Source organism: Poromitra crassiceps (genome assembly GCF_964638095.1).
Source record: "Poromitra crassiceps genome assembly, chromosome: 9".
Classification (NCBI taxonomy): domain Eukaryota; kingdom Metazoa; phylum Chordata; class Actinopteri; order Beryciformes; family Melamphaidae; genus Poromitra; species Poromitra crassiceps.
The window spans coordinates 51,892,275-51,915,087 of NC_139630.1; the positions used below are offsets into that span (position 1 = coordinate 51,892,275).

At 43.0% G+C, this 22,813-nt stretch overlaps 1 protein-coding gene across 3 annotated transcripts; it reads left to right on the top strand.

Annotated features, from left to right (window-relative positions):
* The first annotated feature begins 3,237 nt into the window (after positions 1 to 3,237).
* Positions 3,238 to 20,881, top strand: ccm2 (CCM2 scaffold protein). 3 transcript variants are annotated; one of them, XM_083643106.1, is made up of 10 exons: positions 3,238 to 3,603; positions 11,250 to 11,426; positions 11,679 to 11,762; positions 12,285 to 12,468; positions 14,907 to 15,043; positions 15,985 to 16,120; positions 16,470 to 16,527; positions 17,161 to 17,296; positions 17,971 to 18,109; positions 19,537 to 20,881. In XM_083643106.1, the coding sequence occupies exons 1-10, from the start codon at positions 3,574 to 3,576 to the stop codon at positions 19,839 to 19,841; spliced, it is 1,386 nt and encodes a 461-aa protein (XP_083499232.1). In that variant the 5' UTR covers positions 3,238 to 3,573; the 3' UTR covers positions 19,842 to 20,881. The 3 variants fall into 3 exon arrangements, with proteins under 3 accessions (XP_083499232.1, XP_083499233.1, XP_083499234.1); XM_083643107.1 differs by having other exon boundaries at positions 12,288 to 12,468; XM_083643108.1 differs by lacking the exon at positions 3,238 to 3,603 and adding an exon at positions 9,774 to 9,902.
* Positions 20,882 to 22,813: the final 1,932 nt, after the last annotated feature.

The window sequence follows — 22,813 nt, forward strand, 5'->3', positions numbered from 1 at the left end:
TTGCTTTGTTAAATATTCAATCAATTTCTAGATTGTGTTAGCTTGTTGGTGTATTTCACAAATCTATCAGGATACTCCCTAGGCTATATGATTTATCTGGGGTATTCCAAAAGTTGGCACAATGCCAGTAAGCAAACAATTTGCTACAATCTGTAGCAATCTCTATGAAAGTGTGCTCATACAACCTATGTTGTGATTGAGAACATATAATATAAGGAATGATTTCTTTGTTGTTGTTAAATATAAAATGTAAGTAAATTGTTTCATGGAATCCCCGTTCTTAAAAAAAAGAAAAGAAGCAAAACTGATGTCCAGTATTGTACCTACCCCCTATTTTTGGGAACAATATGAATATTATTAATAACATATGGTGCTACAGTTCTTTTTGTATGTTTTGGTTTTTAGATGAAAAGAGAAATATTATGCCGAAAAATGTAATGTTAAGCCTTACTGTAGATTAATATATCAGACTGTTCATCCCAGAAGAGAAAAATAAATATAGTATTTGAAAGTGCAAAATATACCAGTACTGTATTCACATGCACGTTTCACATTTTCTCAGACCAACAGTGGCTATACAGTCTGCAAGGGTATATGTATATGATGTGATGTATGACGTAGGCCTACCTACACACTTATGAGACATTATCCCAGCTATAACAGCAGATCTGAAGGATTTATTGAATGTGTCTTACTATGTTTTACAGTACATGTCTTGACATTCGCAACAGCCTGTGATGATTAGTACAAGTACTGTTGCCCATCAGACATGGGTGGACAAAAGCACAATGTCTGGTCTGCAGACAGCATATCGATAAAATGTGAATTATTATAATCTTTATAGTTAGGCCTCCTGACTGTCACAAATAGACAAATTCATCTTAAAACTAGCCACCAGGGGCATCAACCAGAAGTTGACTGAATGGGCCTAACGATTCCATGATTTTAGTATATTAGCAAAATACCGTCGCTGTGTGACTGGCCATTTAATCAGGCCTAGCTCGCTCACAGAGTTGGCATGCAGCCTCTCCTCTCGCTTCCCAGAGGGTTTCATACTGCACTTCTTCCCTGGCTGATTCCAACTTGGCCCAGCTTTGCTCCTCTGGTGAGCTCTAACGAACGGTGCTCTCCATGGTGCTGAACCTGTGTTGACTCATTTGGCCCACTAATTAGCCATTGTTACCCATTTAGTCAGCCCTAATTACCTAATTCAAAAATCCGGCTTTGTTAGGTCACCTGCAGGGGTGCTCTTTACACTTTCTGAAAGATTCAGCATGATTGCATGTAAAATGGCATAGCTGTGGCCCAAAACAATTCTGCTCACTCACTCACAGACAACCTTCACATTCTTATTATAGGATAATTAATTGCAGCATTTTGGGTCAAATGTCTTTAATCTGGTCTGTGAGGAGGAGGGTTCTCCACACAAAATGTAATTTTTATCAATTATGTTTTTCTGTGGTCCCCCCGATGTACATTCTCAGATCCTCAGATAAGCTCAACAAATTTGGTGTCCTATCAATAGTATCCACATGTCAAAAATACTGATGTTATTATTTTAATGTATTCCAATCCAGGAAATATACAGGGTTGAAATAATTTTGCTAAGCATTGAGTCATTGTAGAGTTTTGCAGGAAGTCAAATTTGCTGACTGGAAAAATACTTAAAGATGGGTGACATTTTTTTTTTTTAAACTTGCAGTCTTTTGTATTTAGCAAAGAAACGATAAAAAAAAAACAATGCATGCAAAATCACTTAATCCATACAAATTGTGAGGCATTTCTAGTTCAAAATGGGTGGGGGGGGGTGTCATGCTCCCATTTCTACCAACATTTAATAAACACTTGTATTTTATCTCTCTAGTGGAATTATTAATACACTAAATATCTCATATTAAGTATTGTAATATATTTTAAACAATTATAAATATGTTTGGGGATATAGTGTGATTGGTGGTGATTTCTTAACACTTGCACTGGTGACCTAGCTATAGCTTAACTGAATAAAAGATAAAAGATGATGTTACAACCCGGCTCAAGAAAGTATGTGGAGGACTCATATGCCAAAGTAAAACTTATATTTTATTAATAGTAAGGGAAAATATGACAAAAGGTGCACGCACCGTTTGAGAAGGAGAGACTCTGAAGGTTACAGGGAGTGGCCTACACTGGGCCCATAAGCACTCAATCAGCCTTAACACGACCCCACCCACCAGGCTCCTGCAAGTCACAGAATGGAATGGGAACATAATATCACAGTATAAATCAGATGTTGGTCCATTTTGCACCAAATTCACTAATAATAAAATGACAGCTTCAAAAACAGATGTAGTTATTAGCTCAGTTATTTCATGTGAGAGTGAAAAAGTATTTTACTACTATATTGAAAAAATAACTAGCTATTAGCTATAGCTGTTAACAGGGAAACAATTTGAACTAGGCCCATGCAGGCCTTTAAAGATGCACATGACAATAATGAAAAACCCATAGTAGGCTAGCTCATAATAATTGAAACCCCTATCACCCTGATGGGGAAAGAAAATTAATCAATCAATCAAAGAAAAGGCAGTGCTTGCCCCTCCCTCATTACCACCACTGAGGTGCGGGCCCTTGAGTTATTAGGCCCTTAACCGTTACTGCTCCATTGGAGCTGCTCAGTGGCCAGCTGATCAGACTGTGGTTGTACTGGAAATCTCAATGTGATTACCCAGGATAAATATATAACCAATAACTAATTTGCAATGTAAATGATAAGTGCTTTACAGCCAGTCAGACTGCTTTACTTAATGAAATGTGAGTGACATGAGCATCAGTTTTCTGTGGTACGTTGAAGGAATTTCAGCTTTGTCTTGATCATTGCTCGCCTCAAAGTGAGCGAAACTAAATGAAAAAGGTACTGGATCCACCTTGTTTGATGTCCACTCAGATTCAGGCCACCATGTCTTATTAACCTGACTCCGCCAGATGGGGGCGGCATTGTTCCACAAATTCAGGTCAACTATGAGAACTTTCACTGAATGAATTAATTCATCCTTAATTTTAGGCCACAAAATTGATAAGCAATTAATATGTTATTATTAGAACAGTACTACTGTGTGCGTGCGTTTTAGGTTGAGATATCGTGTAAAATCAAAGCAGTAATAACCACCTCTCACTTTTCTTGGTAGCTGCTTTGCTGTGCAAAGCATGCTGGACCGCTGCTGGACCACAGTTCAACGCCCAAAATGGCGGCAGGATTGAAAAGTTTTGGCTGTTTTGTCTGAGTTTGTTTTCTTAGTAGAGTAGATATTTCGCTGGTGTACGTAAGCATAACCCTTTCGCATTGAAGACACGAGGGTGTTGTTCCCTGTCGCTGAGGAATGTGGGGATGGCGTTTCGTTATAAGATCAAATTTGGGCATTACTTTACTAACGTTAATGCTAATCTAAGCTAGCAAGCAAGCTAACTAAACTACTGTCAGATAACTATTAGAGCCAGCCTTTGTACCGGTTAGGAGCTTCGCCAGTTATGTCCTGTATCCTCGATATACCCCAACGCAGAACTGAATATGAAGAAGAGGATACTTAAATAGAAATGGAGGATGATGTGAAAAAAGTTAAAAAGGTAAGTTGGGGAAAACAAAACAACAACAACATGCTAGCCAGTCTGCATGATGGCTGGCTAGCATGCTAACACAGTGTCCACTCACTCACCAACCAGCTAACAGTTAGCCTTTTGCTACGGTACCTCTCTTCTGGACCTTTACACAGATTGCTGCTAGCTTAGCTAACACTAACGCTATGTGTAGATAACAGTAAATAAAGTTTAACGGGTACTGGTGGTAAGTTACTAACGTTACAGTGATACGTTGGCTAACGTGTACTCACTTCATTAAAAAATAATTAATATATAATTACGTTAAGCGCCACCAATCGGAAATGATGAAACACTACTACAGATTGAGCCTAAATAAGACCAAATGAGTTATTTCCAATTAAGTTAACCGCTTTCTGTCAACTTAATTAACGTTGGGGCTTGAACAAATCTTTATTTCTCAGTAATCTAACGTTACTGCACAACGCCAGTTTGTTAAACTCTTTGCTTTGAACTGCGCTAGCGTTATGTGTTATATGTCTGTTACACAAGTGAAAGCTCTAGTAATTTGAGACCACCAATGTATCTTTTGCGAGGTTATTAGAGTATTAAGATGATGCTGTAGAAGGGTGGCGTTTCTCTCATAAAGGTAAGCACATCCAGGCTTCCTGGTGTCATACACTCACTAATGGGCAGGCTGTAGACTTGTCTGCTCACCACCAGCTGTCACAGGCAGCGGTCATCATGTCACTCATGGAAGGGGAAAGCTAGGCTATATTTTCCCTCTGTGCCTCCTCCGGTGGGCTCTGGAGGAGAATGAAGGGCAGGGCTCACCAGTCACCACAGCTAGGCGGGATGTGACGTTGACAGTCTCGTTCACTGCCTGTCTGATACCATGGCAGGAACTGAGGTGTCTGAGGCTGACATCTAGGCTACCATTTATGTGTTGTTCTTCAGTTGTTTATATCCCATATTAAGGCCACTGGTGTTAGTTCTCATAATGCCTCCTTCTCATGGTGTGGAAGGAAATGAAGTGATAGTGTCTCCTGCTTACAAGTTTTTTTGTGGCAAGCAAGTATGTGCCAGGCCCAGCCAGATTGACTTTAGTTTGTACTGGTGTTGTTGATAAGCCAATGAGCCAGACTAGCCAGCCAGCTAGACTCTGTATTTTAGAACTAAGCACTTTGTCAGGTTGTCTGGTCGTGGCCACACTCACAGACTGAAACTTTCTTTTCATGTTTGTTCAGACTGTGGGCCAGCAGCAATTCAGCTTTTCTGAAAGTCAAGTCTACTTTGCATGGTGGCGAAAATCATTGTTTTTCCCATTCCACCTTACTCAGCTTAGTGCTAATTAACATGAAAAATAGAAAAGTAAAAATGCTGATTTACCCTTCGTTGCTAATGTTTTCGTTGTGTTGGGTGATGATGATGGTAGAATAAATAAAGAGAGGGAGGTGATCAGTGCTGGGTAGGAAGCAGTTAGCAATGTACAGTTCTTAATTATTCCACTTGGTGGTGATATTGAATAGCATTTGGCTCAGTATTCCCTGCATAGAGTAGCAGTGTCCCGTGTCAACCCACTTTTTTAAATTGACAAACTATCGCAAACCCAATTCACAATAGGTCTTATATTATAAAATCTATAAATCATGAGAAGAGCGAATTTGTGCATAAATGAACGTTCCTGACCATTTTAAATGGGTAAACTCTGTGACCAAACCGCGCAGACTGACAAACCCTCTCTATTTTTGTCACAGATGACACACCACCTTGCATGCACACACGTGCGCGGCAGCCAGTACACACACACACATGCAATTGGAGGCGACATGAAATTTGTCCTCTGCGTGGTTTGACCCATCCTGGCTCATCCTCCTCCCTGGTCAGGCCAGGAGCGGTGGGCAGCTGCAGTGAAGCACCCGGCGACCAACTTCTTCCAACCGCTGCTGGTCAGATGGTGATCTTCTGCATGTTTTTAGTGGGGGGTTATATATGGAGGAAAGCCCAGGGGAGCGTGGCCGATTGTCTTTAATAAAACAGACTTGAGAAAAGACTTAATTGGAACATTGCTGATGTGCGAGGTCAGTTGACGTGTGTTTGTCATAGAATGAAAATAATAGAAATCTGGAGTTCTTATTCAAATATGTTGCAATGATACAACATGAGGAATATTTATTGATACATCTCTCTGGGAAGAGAGTTAAGGCCCCTGTTTTTCTCTCATCCGTAAAACAAACCGATATTTTAAGATATAATACATTTTAAGGACTATGGAAAAAATTCTGCAAATTTATTTGGCGTCCCAAATAAAATCACCTGTCACATACTGTAGGTTCAAATGCCATCTCAGACCCCTATGATAACATTAGACCTGTACTTTCCTAATGCTCATTTTTAGAATACTGTAGCCTAGCTTTGGGGGAGCTTGCTTAAAAGTATCCTGATACCCAGGCTAGGTTTGGGGAGTCTGGAAGGCGAAAAAAGGCTTAAAGTCGAAGTGAACCAGAGGCGAATGCAATAGCGCGAGCGTCGGAGACTCAAACAAATCTTGTCTGAGATGACAGTGTTGAGAGGCAGACCATAAGCCGCACAATGCCGGGTGTCGATGATTTGATTTGACAATTCTGGGGACTGGCTTTGGCATTGGCCAATCATGGCGTGTTCCACCCCCAAATCGAGTGGGATTCAGCGTGTTGTCGTGCTACGCGAGTGGGATCCGCGGAGTACCAGGCAGCCAGCTGCTTTGTGCAGAGCGAGCGGACAATCCGATGCATGGGTGCTGCCCACCCCCCTGGAATCTCCGAGGGGCGACCCCTGACAATCAGGCTCTCAAGCGTGCGCTTTTATCGCTATTTCTGTAAATATGATATTCCTGGAATGCGCGTTTTAACGAGCCAGTTACATTTCTTTGCATTCTTAGACATTGCCCTTTTTGTTTTTTAGTTACTAAGTTTATGGGATAGGAATTCTGCCAGATGACAGGCACTAGGCGCCATTTTCTCTTTCTTTTGGAAGAGAAAAGTATCCTGAAATGATAATGATTGATCAATGAGATTTGATTGACAGCTGCCATGTCGTGATATGATTGGTTGAAATGGGGTAGAAATTTGATAGTACTAGCCGGTGACGTCAGCAAACTGTAGATTACTGTTATCAATGAAATCTTGAAAAATGAACTTTTGATGTGAAAAAGTGTGAAAAACTAAAGAAATTAGATTTTTGTGATTTTTGTTTTTTGCATACATTATTAAATAGGTGCACTGCATACCCAAGTATTTGAACTAAAAGAAAAGAAAAGTCATTTTTGGTTTCAGCTCGACTTTAAATTGGTCTTCCTTTAAGCTATATGACTATTATAACATTGCTGCTTCACTGTGCACAGCTCATGCATAACCAATGGACTGATTCAACCATGATCATATTTGTAGAGTTAGATTGTCATTCATACACACTGACACACCGCTGTTGTTTACTTGAAGATCGTTAAAACAAAAGCATGAAGGCAACTTCCTGTTTTTGCTTGTGCCTTTGTACAAATGGTACACCACCACCATCACTCACCACCACATGAAGAAGCTAGATCAGTGATACTCAACTTGCGGCCCGGGCTCAGTTGCACAAAGCACCTTAGTTTAAGAGTTCCCTTAGAGTCAGAGTTAAGATGTCCATAAAATCGAATCGGCTTTACAACAAAACACTCTTAAATCTTCTCCATAAGGTTAAACATTTTAAGGAAAACATAAGCACAAGATTTAAGGGTGTTTTGTGCAGCCAATTCTATTTTATGGACACCTTAACTCTGACTCTAAGGGAAATCTTAACCTAAAGGTGCTTTGTGCAACTGGGGCCTGATGCGGCCTGCGATAGGGTGCAGACGAGAGGCCCCCCGAACATTTTCTAATTCACAATGAAAACTAATGTTAAATCAAGTTTGATTGAGTTCCAGCTAAAATTGTCAAATACCGCCGTCTGCTCGCTACCCAGGCACTTATATGTACCTAACTTAAAGGGATAGTTCGGTTTGTTTGAAGTGGGGTCCTATCAGCTAGTTCGATACACTAACTGAAGTAGGTACAGTGTTCTGGAGGCTGGGGGCGCAGCGTGTAACGAGACCCGACACTCAGAGCAGCAGCCAAACCAGCTTTTTCTCTGTAAGTACGTGGGGTCAAGAACTAAAACGTAATTTAGCCACCTAAAACAACGCCCACCTAAACAAATCGATATCTGTGTACATGCACGCTCTATTTTGACCATTTTCAGCGCTTTACTTTTCCGCCAAACAGCAGTTTCATTCGGCCCTGCTTTTTCTCCCAACCGTACAACTACCGTAAAGCCTGCACATAGCACAGAGCCGCGGTTTACAAAACGGGAAGGCTTAGAAGAGAGACAAAAAACACTGACTTACTTTAGAGACAACTAGTCACCTGGCCTCTCTGGTCTGGGACGTTTTCCCCAATTTATCCTGGGTGGGAATGGTGAAAAAGGTCTGCAGGGCACCCCGGCATTTAGGCAGCAGGCAGTTCCTCGCATCTCTCTTTCTGCCTGTTCACTCTCTGCAAAAGTTCCTCTTCTGTATTCTCTCTGGTTCATAATTGCATCCTCTTGTCACCAAGGTGAATGGCATATCATCCTCGCTATCAAAATCACTCATATTTTCGTTTGTGTATTCTATTTGTTGTGTCTTCACTAACAAACCTGGGAGAAATAAAGTAACCCAAAATAACAGCTGATCTGCGGAGTAATCCAGCGCTGCGGCTCTTTTAGCGGAGGAATACGGTAGTTGTACGGTTGGGAGAAAAAGCAGTGCCGAATGAAACTGCTGTTTGGCGGCAAAGTAAAGCGCTGAAAATTGTCAAAATAGAGCGTGCATGTACACAGATATAGATTTGTTTAGGTGGCCGTTGTTTTAGGTGGCTAAATTACGTTTGAGTTCTTGACCCCACGTACTTACAGAGAAAAAGCTGGTTTGGCTGCTGCTCTGAGTGTCGGGTCTCGTTACAGGCTGCGCCCAGCCTCCAGAACACTGTACCTACAGTACTTCAGACTTACTGTAGTGTATCGAACTAGCTGATAGGACCCCACTTCAAACAAACCGAACTATCCCTTTAACCTAACTAACCATCCTGTGTGCACAAAATTCTCAGACTAAACTCTGGCTGACACCCCAGAAACCTACAATCCCCTCCCGTACAGAACAAATATGAATGTTTATTAACTGGCCCCTGGCCTCCTATCATAACGCTGACGAAGGCTTCTTGCTGAAACGCGTACGTTGTAATGATTGAAACAGAATAAAACCTTCAAAGGACATTTTTGAGTGCTGGCTCCTTCTCTCTACTACTCTATGGAAACTCCTGTGCCTGCCTTGCACCTAAAACTTTTTTATCTGGTGTGCGTGCTGATAGCTCCCCAGCTAGTCTGCTTTGACTCCCATCATTATGCAAAAGTGGCCCCCGGGACAAAGCAAGTTGAGTATCCCTGAGCTAGATCCTCCTCATTCCTCACTTACACTTCCTTTGAATTAAACGACAAGCTCTTGACAAAAGTGGCACTCAACTCGTTCATTTTGAGGCCGTTCGCCGTGATGTCCGTGGGCCACCTGTGCTGAGCCGTAGTCTCGCGTTTCACCACGAGCGGCTATCAAATGTTAATGCACTCGTCTTCTACCAGAGTCCTGAAGCTGTGAGCTGCTAAATAATGCACCGCGCCGCTCATAGGTGGTGCTATTCTGCGTCGTCTAAAGTGTGGGATCATGTGTCGGGACTGGAAATAAATAGAATACCAAATTATAGGCAAGGTGTGAAAGAGTCTTAAGTTGTCTCGCGCTCTGGGCACTATAAAGTGCAATGCTTTGGAATCTTCACATCAGAAATGTGATCTTCTGAATTCTCCTTTGTGCCTCTGTATTGCAGTTTGCAAAATGTCATGAGATGTCTGTTGTCGTTTTTCACGTGTTATGGCCACAGTATTCAAAGCATGAGCGTTCGTGTCATCACAGGAAGTTGGTGGGTGGCCCCCTTCCTGTTCTTGTGCCTCAGTATAGAAAGTCAGGGACACTTCCCTTCCTTGTGGGGTTCACGCCCCCCCCCCGTGTGTGTGTGTGTGTGTGTGTGTGTGTGTGTGTATACCCACAGACTGTTTGACCCTGTATGTCAGTCACCGGTTGGCAACTGTCACTAAGGCTGTGTGTGAGTGAGTGGAGGCAACAGGTGACAAGTGTAGTCAGTGTGAGGGAAGGAACGTATGTGGCTACGCAGAGCCAAGCAGCAACGGTGTGCTCGCCGTTTGACTACACGACTCTTCCAGCGCGAGGGTTCATGGATTACGAGGTAGGCTTCTGCATCTCTTTGACATGACAATTTCTTCTTGTGCTGCGTAGACCTTAGATCATGGGTGAAATGACATTTCTCAAAGTCTTTGTTAGACTCACTTCTGGGCTCTCGTATCCAGTGGTTCAGTGTCAAGAGATTGTGTGTGACTTAATGTTTTTTATTGACCATATTATGCACTGAGAAATTAGGTTCTTCTAAAGTAGGCTAAGTAGAGAATTTTTGAGAAGAGGAAGCGAAATAGATTGTTGAGACATCAGTGTGGTAGCCAGCTCTCACAGCTCAAATTGTTTTTGTTGATTTAGATGTCTGTGTGCGATTCTCCATCTTTTTGCCCTGCGTCAAGGCCTCCCACCCACCGCACCACCCTCTCACCACCACCGCAAATGCAATGTTTCACAACGTCTTCTAGTTCCGTTCATGCTAATCGTTACATGCAGGCAACACATTATTGGGTAACATGGTCTGCTGCACATTTGCACTCTGAAAGAGGGGCCATCCATCTCCGTTTTGCGGTAGCTGGAGGAGCTAGCAGCAGCAGCACAGTCAGGGGAAGCCGAGTCAGCAGAAATGACCAGGCGTAGGATACGGTCCACACAGCCAACAGCAGTTTGATGGAGGAAAGAGAGGTTTCTTGCTGTTGGTTTTTCGGTGAGGTTAACCTTGTAGCTGCGTTGATTGATTGATTGATTGATTTTATTTGGTGAATGTCAACATACACAGGGAACAGATACAAGGACAGACAGTCACCGAGGATAAAAACACAATAAAGCCTCAGGCTTATTTCCATTGCGGTCCTCATGAACATAAAGGGTACAGACATGGAACATATGGATATCACCATTAATACTCAAATTAAGGATTATATCACTATTACAATTTTGAAGAGTAATAGAGGCACACTTGGATATTATACAGTACATGAACATTTGTTGTTCTGTGTAAGGAATTTTATAGACATAGAAAACAAAGGGGGGGGGAAGGAGGGGGATTGCGGATTGCTTTGCTTTCCTCTTTGGCCAACCCCAAGATGTCATCTGTGTATAGACGTGAACAGAGTCATGTAGCCAAACTAATGATTTACTGTTGTAGAGGATACAGTCATGTAGCCAAACTAATGATTTACTGTTGTAGAGGATACAGTCATGTAGCCAAACTAAATTAACTAATGATATACTGTTGCAGAGGATAATTTGTTATTTATCTTTAGAGACTAGAGTCTTATAAGGCAAGCTACGCACACAACCTTGGTCTCAAATGTTCTCTTGATTTATTTTTTATTTTTTTAACGGGTCGTTGCAAAAATGTTTCTCTGAACTCCTCTGCGTCTCCTTCTTGGTCCATTAGCCTGGTATCGTGTCTCCGTTCAAGCGTGTCTTCCTGAAAGGAGAGAAGGGGAGGGACAAGAAGGCCCAGGAGAAGACCACCGAGCGCAGGGCCCTCCACACCTTCTCCCTCTCCCAGCCGGACCACCGCATTGACCCTGACATCCTGCTCAACGACTACATCGAGAAGGAGGTCAAAGTGAGTATGACTAGCAGAAACCAAACCCCTCTATACTATTGTGCATAATCTATGTATGTACTGTACGTATGTATGTATGTATACAGTATATATGTATGTGTATATATAATGTATATATATATATACACACACACACACACGCACACGCACACGCACACACACACACACACACACACACATACATATATAATTATTTACATACATTTGTTGCTATAGTGGTAGTATTGAGCACATGTTCTTCTGTCTTGTCAGTACTTGGGGCAGCTAACATCAGTTCCAGGATATCTGAACCCATCAAGTCGGACAGAGGTCCTGCAGCTCATTGACAATGCGAGGGTAAGCATCTCTGAATAACAGGATTCAGGGTTTTTCCTGCATCCAGAAACCTTTGGTGCCCACCCCCAAAGGCCCAAGCCACGCTCCCAAACGCCTGATATAAATGACATGATTTGAGTTCAGGACAACCCTGACTGCATACTAACTCAAATTCAAGCATTTTGTCAAAGTTAAAGTCCCACATTTGTACCCTTTTTAGGTGGCTTCTTTTATTTGCTCCATAATTTCTGACAATGACTGATATATTTTTGTGTTCAGGAACCCTGACACGAACGCAAAAGACAAATGTAGGCTACGCACGACAGTAAGCATTACTGAGGTGTGTAGTCACGCCCCAAAGGCCCATTCTGAACCAGGAAAAACCCTGGGATTTAACTTGACCAAACCAGTCTATCTTAACAAACAATACAATTGATGAACTTTTAAATGGTTTATGTAATCTATGGTGAATTGGAATTCAAAGTTGACAGATCTTATGGCGTTTTTCAAACTAAACTCATCTTTGGTCTCCCTGTTTCCCAGAAGTCGCATCAGTTGGCGGGCCAGCTGACGTCGGAGCAGGATGCAGTGGTGAGCCTGTCTGCGTACAACATCAAGCTTGTGTGGCGCGACGGAGAGGACATCATCCTAAGAGTGCCCATCCACGACATCGCTGCCGTCTCCTACATCAGGGACGACTCACTGCACCTTGTGGTGCTCAAAACAGGTACCCAGCTTAGCCTGAGGGGGGTCAAGTTTACTCTCTCTCCCTAAGTCAGTGGGATGCAACCTTGCCCTACTCGCAGCCACATGACAAACAAATTATTTGAAAGAGCCACAATCCAAAAAAGTCCCTTTCCTCCCTTTATTAGGGTTAGGGTTTTATTTTTTACCCATAAAGGAGCCGCATCTGGCTGTAGAGCCTCGCGGTGAGTATCACTGGTCTAAATACTGCCGTAAGTTCCTGTGGGGGCTGAAAGAAGTGCGTGTTGGGGGGAGAGGCAAGTGAAACCGCAGGATAACAGGTCACCAAAACACAACCTATTTGAGTTAGTGTGACTTGTTTTGAAAAAAACAAAAACAAGCATTGAGCGTTATGAACCCCCCCACCCCCACACCTCACACACACACACGCACACACACACACACACCATTATCTCCCAAATGTCTATTTTGTCGTTGCCAGTTTCCGATGTGCTCCACAGTTCCAGTCTTTACGTGACCCCTGTCAACTGGGGAGGTCTAGTAGACCACCATGTCTTTTCCAATGCATGTGGAGTTGCCAACTGCTTCTTTCCACTTGACAGCAAGGAGTTTTTTCCGGGAGAGTGTAACACATGCAGGGAGGGCTTCACGCTAGCGACGTCGCGATACTAGAGTTTTTAAACTTCAATACCGAAAATATCGATACTCGATACCATTTTCGATACCAACTGACAACACATCACATCAAGAGGCATAAAAATAAAGGAAGACCGATGGACGGACAGATGCACGCTTCTCCATAATCTAGGTCTGATAAAACTCATTAAATCTTTGCATTTACACAGCAGATTATCCCTGCTGTAGTCATCAGCCTATCAGAACACTTGTAGCTTGTTGAAGGTACAGGTACCCGGCAATGATAGGGAGGCAAAGATCAGTGCTATGTTTGATTTTTCCTTAAGAGAAAGCACCGCTGGTATCAATAAAAATGCAAATGAGTATTGTATCCGTTTCAAATCTTTAGTATTGATACTTATGATACTATCGATACTTTTGACAACCGTAGTTCACACTCTCCTGTAGGTGTTCCTCGAATCGTTGCGCCGACTAATTGAGAAAAATGTCTCTCCCTGCCTGGCAGGTTAAAGTAGTGAGCGCACATGTTGTGTCTCCCTGCCTGGCAGGTTAAAGTAGTGAGCGCACATGTTGTGTCTCCCTGCCTGGCAGGTTAAAGTAGTGAGCGCACATGTGTCTCCCTGCCTGGCAGGTTAAAGTAGTGAGCGCACATGTTGTGTCTCCCTGCCTGGCAGGTTAAAGTAGTGAGCGCACATGTGTCTCCCTGCCTGGCAGGTTAAAGTAGTGAGCGCACATGATGTGTCTCCCTGCCTGGCAGGTTAAAGTAGTGAGCGCACATGTGTCTCCCTGCCTGGCAGGTTAAAGTAGTGAGCGCACATGTGTCTCCCTGCCTGGCAGGTTAAAGTAGTGAACGCACATGAGGCTCCCTGCCTGGCAGGTTAAAGTAGTGAGCGCACATGAGGCTCCCTGCCTGGCAGGTTAAAGTAGTGAGTGCACATGTGTCTCCCTGCCTGGCAGGTTAAAGTAGTGAGCGCACATGAGGCTCCCTGCCTGGCAGGTTAAAGTAGTGAGCGCACATGAGGGTCTCTCCCTGCCTGGCAGGTTAAAGTAGTGAGCGCACATGAGGGTCTCTCCCTGCCTGGCAGGTTAAAGTAGTGAGCGCACATGAGGGTCTCTCCCTGCCTGGCAGGTTAAAGTAGTGAGCGCACATGAGGCTCCCTGCCTGGCAGGTTAAAGTAGTGAGCGCACATGTGTCTCCCTGCCTGGCAGGTTAAAGTAGTGAGCGCACATGAGGGTCTCTCCCTGCCTGGCAGGTTAAAGTAGTGAGCGCACATGAGGCTCCCTGCCTGGCAGGTTAAAGTAGTGAGCGCACATGTGTCTCCCTGCCTGGCAGGTTAAAGTAGTGAGCGCACATGAGGCTCCCTGCCTGGCAGGTTAAAGTAGTGAGCGCACATGTGTCTCCCTGCCTGGCAGGTTAAAGTAGTGAACGCACATGTGTCTCCCTGCCTGGCAGGTTAAAGTAGTGAGCGCACATGTGTCTCCCTGCCTGGCAGGTTAAAGTAGTGAGCGCACATGTGTCTCCCTGCCTGGCAGGTTAAAGTAGTGAGCGCACATGATGTGTCTCCCTGCCTGGCAGGTTAAAGTAGTGAGCGCACATGATGTGTCTCCCTGCCTGGCAGGTTAAAGTAGTGAGCGCACATGATGTGTCTCCCTGCCTGGCAGGTTAAAGTAGTGAACGCACATGTGTCTCCCTGCCTGGCAGGTTTAAGTAGTGAGCGCACATGAGGCTCCCTGCCTGGCAGGTTAAAGTAGTGAGCGCACATGAGGCTAGAATAGAAAATTGCAGTAATCAAATTTGACCATGTGTGTTTTTCTGTTCATCAGCCCAGGAGTCGGGTGGCTCGCCCTGTCCCAGCTCATGTCCTGATCTCAACAAGTCCCAGACCCTCAGCTCCTTATCAGAGAGCGGAGCTGTACTCGTGGAAGTTTGCTGCCTGCTCGTGCTGGCCGTTGAGAATAAGGTATTCCTTTTCATATAAGGGTGCATTCACACCAAGTGCGTTTGCAGTAGTTGAATTGCGCTCTTGAGAACAATAGCACTGGAAGCCCGGTGCACACCAAATCACTGCACCGAGATGGGCTGAAAATGCTGCTCTTGGTCCTGTTCCAAACACACTGAAGGGCTGTTTGTTAGGAGTGAGAATGTAATCTGAACCAATTACAGGAAATGACCACAAAACATGTCGTTTTACTGGTATACGGAGACTGATGATATGTGATAGCCATTAGTTGCTCATGGTTGGAACGCCTAGTGTAACCTGCGTTGTTGACAGTCCGCACAGCAACCCATGTTAAGGGCTTGCCCAGGGGTAGAGGCGGGATTCAATCCCACGATCTCCAGCTTGCAAAGCGCACACGCTAACCGCAGTGCCGAGAGAGCTAGCTCCCTTGGTGGAGCTGGTTAACAGGCCTTTATACTGGGGAGAGAGTTTAACCAACAACTCGCTACAACTCGGGACTCACAAGGACTTTGAGTCACTCGGTCATACTAACATAACAAAAGTCTGAACCTATTTATATTCATATTCAGCTATTTTTTTTTTTTTTTTTTTTTTTTAAACCTTTATTTATACAGGGGGAGTCTCACTGAGAGCAATGCTCTCTTTTTTTTTTTCTTTTTTTTTTTTTAGCTATTTCTCCTTGCCTAGTATGAAGGTCATGAACTTTCTAAAATAAATTACATTTCTTAATGTTACCAAAAGTAAAATTGAGATGTAGAATTACCGTAGTACGTTTTGGACACAGCTAGATTGACAAGTTAACACTTCTGGCCAAGGCTAATTTCAGTCTTTGCTTTATAAAACTCATGCCCACCCCACCCCCAAAACAAGGTAGCGGCTTGAGTTAGATATTGCTAAGTTTTATGTGCATTGCTAATCACTGCATCTCTTGGCTCTTTCAGGCAGCAGCAGAGGAGCTCTGTCTTCTGCTCAGCCAGGTCTTTCAGATAGTTTACACGGAGTCCACCATCGACTTCCTGGACAGAGCCATTTTTGACGGAGCCACTACGCCGACCAGGCACCTTTCCCTATACAGTGGTAAGGAAAACAGCAGATCACCTACTGATTGGTTACTTGGTTGGTTGATTGATTTGATTTGATTCATTGGTTTGGAAAAGGACCCACCAAATACTTCCCAGGGGAATGGTAATCAATGAAAGTTATTAGCGATTGGAACATGTACACAACTTTGACATATGATTTTATTTTATGTGTTGTTTCCCCCCCCCCCTCAAAATAAGTTTAACAAATATCAATATGTTTGTCAAATTGTATTTGTTGTAATCTAGTCTAACCAAAGTTGTGAGGCTTCAGCATCGTACGCAGAGTTGGTTAGTCATCATTACATAGTCTGAACCTGTCAATATGCACATCCCTAATTCTGCAGATGACTCGTCGAGCAAAGTGGACGTTAAGGAGGCGTTTGAAGCAGAGGCCAGCACATTGTGAGTACAGTGGAGCAGTCCTGCCTTGATGATAGGAGAAAGTGGTGAAAGATTTCCTGTTACTGCTTGTCACTACTGCCTGAACGAACACCTCACTCTTCAAATGTCCTGACACTACTTTACACTTTAGACCAAGGGTGGGCAATTATTTTTCCTGTGGGGCCACATGAGAAACCCAGATTGTCCCCGGGGGCCAAGAAAATGTTGTCATGCCGTAACCTCTCATTTTATCGCTCGATTAAAGTATAGAAAACATACGGTGTGCTTATTCTTCAGCATTTATTATGTTGAAAATCACTCCAGACAACCAATTTAGGTCATCTGATTTGATGTTTTAGCCTCATAAATAAAATGGTGTAGTTTGTCTTAGATCTCCCGGGCCAGGCAGAACCATCACAATGCCCAGGTCTGCTTTAGACCATATGTGCCATGACCAGGCTGACATGGAATCTGCTGATTTCATCAACCACTCGCTTTCCTGTCCACAGAAGTTTATTTACTTTTTTTCTGTTAGATGGTGCTAGTTCAGTATTCACAAAACCTCGATTTTCCACAGATGGACAGCCAAAGATAGTATCTGCAGATGATCATAAAGCACAAATGAGCCTCATGAGGTGTGCTGTCTTCTCTCAGTTCATTCCAGGGCTCACTGGAAGCAGGCGGGAACTCTCCATCGGCCTCCACGCCAGCATCGCCTCAGACCAAGACTGCCAGTGAGGGGGAGCTCAGTACCACTGCTGCAGAGCTGCTGCAGGACTACATGACCACGGTATGACGCTTCCCCCTCTTTCTCTCACTCTCTCTTTGCTCAAGACTTGACTCAGAATTCTTTTAAATTGGTGCTGTATCGGCCAAGGTGAGACATATCTGATGGCAGCCCTTGTATTTCCTGTTTGTTGTGCCGTAATTTCCAGGAAAAAATCAGGTTACTAGTATTTCAGATGTGCACAGTTTGAGAAGGACCCCTTGAAAATCCTCAGTCTTGGCGACATCGTCACACTTCTGACAAACCTAAAAAAAGAGACAAGCTCAATTAAAAACACAAAGACGAACAATAAAACTGAGCTGAGAAAAGTGTCTGTTGCGTAAGGAAACAATATGTTAGCACATAAGTTTTTTTTAATCTATCAAGGTACACACAAAGATCACTCCTATAATTATTCAGTGCAGTGGCATTATTTTGTATTTATAATTTGTTTCTCGTTCCCTCTCCTAGTTGTATTTTTAATATATTATATATACCGTATATATAATATATATATAGTTGTATTTATAATTTGTTTCTCATTGCCTCCTAGTTGTATTTATAATATATAATATATATATATAATATATATATATAGTTGTATTTATAATTTGTTTCTCATTGCCTCCTAGTTGTATTTGTAATATATAATATATATATATAGTTGTATTTATAATTTGTTTCTCATTCCCTCCTAGTTGCGGACCAAGCTGTCATCTCAGGAGATCCAGCAATTTGCTACCCTGCTCCATGAGTACCGTAACGGCGCCTCCATCCACGAGTTCTGTATTAATCTGCGGCAGCTCTACGGGGACAGCAGGAAGTTCCTCCTACTTGGTAAAACCCTGTCAGTTACTGACAAGTTACTAACCGCATTCATTGGATGCAGATCATGTGACATCATTGAGCTATACAGCTGTGTATTGCCCACATAACCGTGGAAAAACAAATGCTGTGTTTGGGAATGATGGCCTCTAGTAGGATCACATGAAGACTCAAAAGAAACATCATGAGAAACATCACATTGGAAATTGGCCTGTAATTAGGCCAGAGTGGGCTTTTTCATCAAGGGTCGTACAGTAGCTATTGTAAGAATAGAGTGATTGTAATGAGTTGTTGACTATATGTAGCACACAAAATGTTAAACACTTCAGAATCAGAATCAGAATCAGAAAGACTTTAATGATCCCCGGGGGGAAATTGGGACAAGTTACAGTAGCTCGCTCACAGAACACACATAGCATAAAATAGACAGTAGTAAATGCAATATAAGCAAATAAGCAGAAAAACACAACATAGCATAGAATAACTAGTAAATGCGATAGAAGCAAAAAATAAGTAGAATGTCAGTAGCAAAATACAATTCGTAGAGTAAGTATACATTCCGTGTCAATTATCATTATTGCACCCTGGCCTTATATTAAGTCGGCTTGCCCTATACGTTACACGTGGCTCAGCCATGCTCAGTTAACCTATCGGCTGGCTCAGTCTCAGGGAGACTGAGCGTTAATAGTGTTGATAGGATCAAGACTTAGGACTTGGGCTTATTCATGACTTTGTATGACATCCTTCTCAACCTCGATGAAGCATTCTATGTAGACTGCCCTCTGGTGGTGCTGGAGGATCTGTTCAAATCTATTCATCATTCATTTTAGAAGATACGTCACTTGTCAGTCCTGATATTTGGTATCTTCTTGTACTAATACATTCAGGGAAATAATGTCATCAATTTTTATATTGAAAACTCAGACCCAAAAAGGACTGATACACTCACTGTCAAGTCATTTCTCCAAGGCTTGGAGGTTGCCAACTTTGGTTGATGATGGACAGTATTTACCATGTTTTTCAAAGCGCTGTAATCATGGTAACACGGTACCACGGTTTCAGTGCTGCTGATCAATGTCACTTTTTACGACCGAACGATCACAATCAAGGAAGAGATCAACAAACAAGACGGAGGAGGCTGGGTTGATGTTAGCTTGCTATTTACCTTGTATGCTAGCTGCTAGCTAACGTTTGCTGCTAACTGTCAGCTCTGCACGCTGTGTGTCTGTGTGCGTTGGAAGTGCTTTGGGCATTTATATTTTTGATATCCAAAGCGCACCACTATGGGAAAAAAACATTGTGGACACAGCCCCTAAGAGTAACAGAACACGTTTGTTTTTTGCTGGCACCAGTATGTGGGCAATTAATAATGATTGATTACTAAAGCTCGTTGACTTCTGATTCTTACCCAGCTAGGCTTTCTCTCTCTCTCCCTGCAGGCCTGCGTCCCTTCATACCAGAGAAGGACAGCCAGCACTTTGAGAACTTCCTCGAGACCATCGGTGTCAAGGACGGCCGAGGCATCATCACGGACAGCTTTGGCCGTTACCGGCGCGCGGCCAGCTCCGCTTCTGATTCCACCACCAACGGCAACGGAGCTGCGGGCGGCAGCGGTGACAGCGGGGGATCGGACGGCGGCCAGGAGGCCTCCGAGGGCGACGAATGGGACCGCATGATCACCGATATCAGTAATGACATCGAAGCACTTGGCTGCAGTATGGACCAGGAGGGAGTCACGCCCTGACACGCTGAATACACGCAGCCATCTTTTTGTAAGAGCCGAGGAGTCGTGATGCGACGACATCAAATGGAGGCCACTCATCAGGATACTGTTGTGGCCAGTAGGCAGGAACTGGATGGATCGGGTGAAGGTGGTCCTTGGCACTGATCTTAGATTAGTTTGAACGTTTTGTATTTCCTCAAATTGTCAAGGGGGGATGATCCATAGTCGGTGAGCCCTCAAGGATATCTTCTTCAGCCTACTGCCATAATAAAACATGAAGTCAACAAATGCGCTTATGCGACCCCGGAGATTACATGCAATCAGCTTAGGCTATCGTTTATGAAGTTGCTGCATTTCAAAGTTATTCATAGCCTCAGAGACAACTTTTACGGTTTGGTTTTGTATTCATTTATTGGCAGTATCTGCCACTGCTGTCAACAATGTAGCGGATAAGTCCAAAGTCTTTGAAAGTAATTTTAACGTTTGTCTTGAATACCTTCCAACGGCTGGATTATCTATCAATGGACTATGTACATGGAAGTGTAAGACTAATGCTGTACTGTTTGATGCTTTTGTATTACTATAGGTCAATCAACTTCATCCACCAGGAGAACATTGTTCTTTATTTACTTCACATTTGTTGTGTGTTGCTGTGAGAGTGTAACTTTTGGCTATATATATATTGTTTCATATTTGTGTACCAGTTTGTTTTACAATATCACTTGCTATCAATGTTTACTCATTCATTTATATAATTTTTCCCTATTCAAACTGACCAAGGAAATGCTGTAGAAACTGCAAATTCTCATTCAATTACAGCAATTGAGTGGGCGGGGACAATATTTGACAAAGTCAGTTAGTTAATGGCTGATGGAAAATGTCTATTTGAGGTTTGTGTTTTCATGCAGGTCATCTTGTGACATTACTGTAGATTCCCATTCATCCGTCACTGTGCCTTTACACTGCAGTACTGCTGCCAAGTGTCTGTCAAGACACAGACATGGAATTATGAACTGTAACTACAGTTGATGTGCAAATCATGGTTATTAAATAACAGCTATTTACAATTATTGTCTATTGGTGTCATGTTAAATAGCATCACAGTATCTTTCTGAAAGATGTGACTATAACTAACGTCCGCATTATGTGTTCAATGGCATATTAGTTTGAAGTTCGATTAAACCGAGTGGACTAAAGGAGGTGGCTAAATCCGGTTTATAATCTGTGACATGACCCTTTCCGAGTGGTCTTTTGCTTGGATGCACCTAAGCTGCTTTGGAGCTTCAGCCCTGGTTTCATCAAAGCAATCTTTTTGGACGTTGCTGAATACCTTCACAGTTGGGGATTAGTTGTGTCAGTCTGAGGGACACGAAGCTGGCAGGACAACCTGGACGGATTCCATCCTGTGAAGCCATGCCCCGTAACTATACGCCCGTGCTCACAATTGCCTTCATGGCTCGACTATTCATGCTTTTTAAACCGAAAGGCGCTTCCATGCAGCAAAGTTGAACATGTGTTGTGGGGAAGGGACCAGAGGTGTATAGGAGTGCATTTACAGAGTGGAACGCTACACCTGGGCTCAAATAGCTGTTTTGGCTCGAGGCGCTGTCTGCCAAGAACAAAGGGATGAGATCATCAAGGAGACCATGATCTCACTTCTCACCATGAAAGTTCAGATTGGTTCTCATTGCACAGGCAGGCTGTCTGTCCTTGGTTGCTGAATCGTTTGTGACAAGGTTGCGTCATTGTTTTGTTAGGCAAAGAGTCAATGATTGAGGGTTTTAGGACGTCCCTGTGTGTGATGGGATGGTGTCTGCTTTCTCACGCTGCATGGAGAAGGCCTAATTGGCCTCTTGTAAATTCTCATGTTAATCCCATTTGAGTGGGAACAGAATCACTCCAGTCACACACTGATACTCAACCCGAGGCTCTAGAGCCACATGTGGCTCCTTTGTGGGTAGTTGTGGCTCTTTTTATTCCTACTTAAAATAAATGAAAATCTAAAGAAATAAAAGAAATAAAGTTTAAGCACATTAAAGGATTAACATGTGTTTTAGAACATGTTAAATTGGGAATTATATTTGCAGAAATTAGTGGAATGACGCCACCACCATCACCTGGCACGGGCTTGCCGAGAAGAAACATCAGATTGGTGTTCATGTTTTGTTTGCTTGGAAGCTGTTGTTTCAATGAAAGGGTCATTGCACACAAAGCGAATAAAGTTAGACATTTTTGGCCATAAAGGTAAGTAACCCTTAGCAGTTTGTGACTGGACTGGACAGCCACTTTTGGGTGATTTCACAGGAACAGAGTCATGAAATATAGATAATACAGATAGCACTTTTTTGGGGTAAGACCATGACCTGCAAAGAGACTTGTGAAGCTTAAACATAACTGAAACATATTTTCAAGCCTTTGACTCGTGATTCACTTCAGGCTCCTCTTGCAGCTGGCTAAATCTAATGCAGTTGATGCCTAATCATCCCAAATTGAAAGTAATCTTAAAGCAAGCAGTTGTTTCCCAGATCAATATCATGCTTAGAAAAATCATAATTGAAAGCTATTTTTAGCACCGGACAAGGCTTAAATCTGTATGCGTACCGAGTGTTCCTCTGGCCCTTTTAAATCAGTTTTTTCCAACAGCACAGTCAGAATCAGCTTTATTGTGGTTCTGCTGCAATATTATATTGCATAATATTGCCTCTTCAACATGAACCAGTTAGGCTCCACACAATAAAAAACAACAACTGTGCCCTCAGTAGTTAAGAGTTTTCCGGTAAATCAAACATTGTTGACCATCCAATCAATTTGATTGGATGGTCAAACAAAGTAGGCTACCACCTGACTTGGCAGGTGCTGCAAATGAAATAGGGAAGACATTTCTTGGCACATCTTTTAGACAGTTGGCATTCAGAAGAATTAAGCCCAAATGGTGAATAGCCCACCTTAAAGAGCAGTTCAACATTTCTTGTATGTTATTTTGTTCTTGTCTG

What these genes read in the sequence shown, in the direction of transcription:
- ccm2 (XM_083643106.1), top strand. Translation starts at nt 3,574, where the DNA reads ATGGAGGATGATGTGAAAAAAGTTAAAAAG. An exon ending in CCTTGTGGTGCTCAAAACAG is followed by an intron (nt 12,469 to 14,906) that starts GTACCCAGCTTA and finishes TCTGTTCATCAG; the next exon opens with CCCAGGAGTCGGGTGGCTCG. An exon ending in TGCAGGACTACATGACCACG is followed by an intron (nt 17,297 to 17,970) that starts GTATGACGCTTC and finishes ATTCCCTCCTAG; the next exon opens with TTGCGGACCAAGCTGTCATC.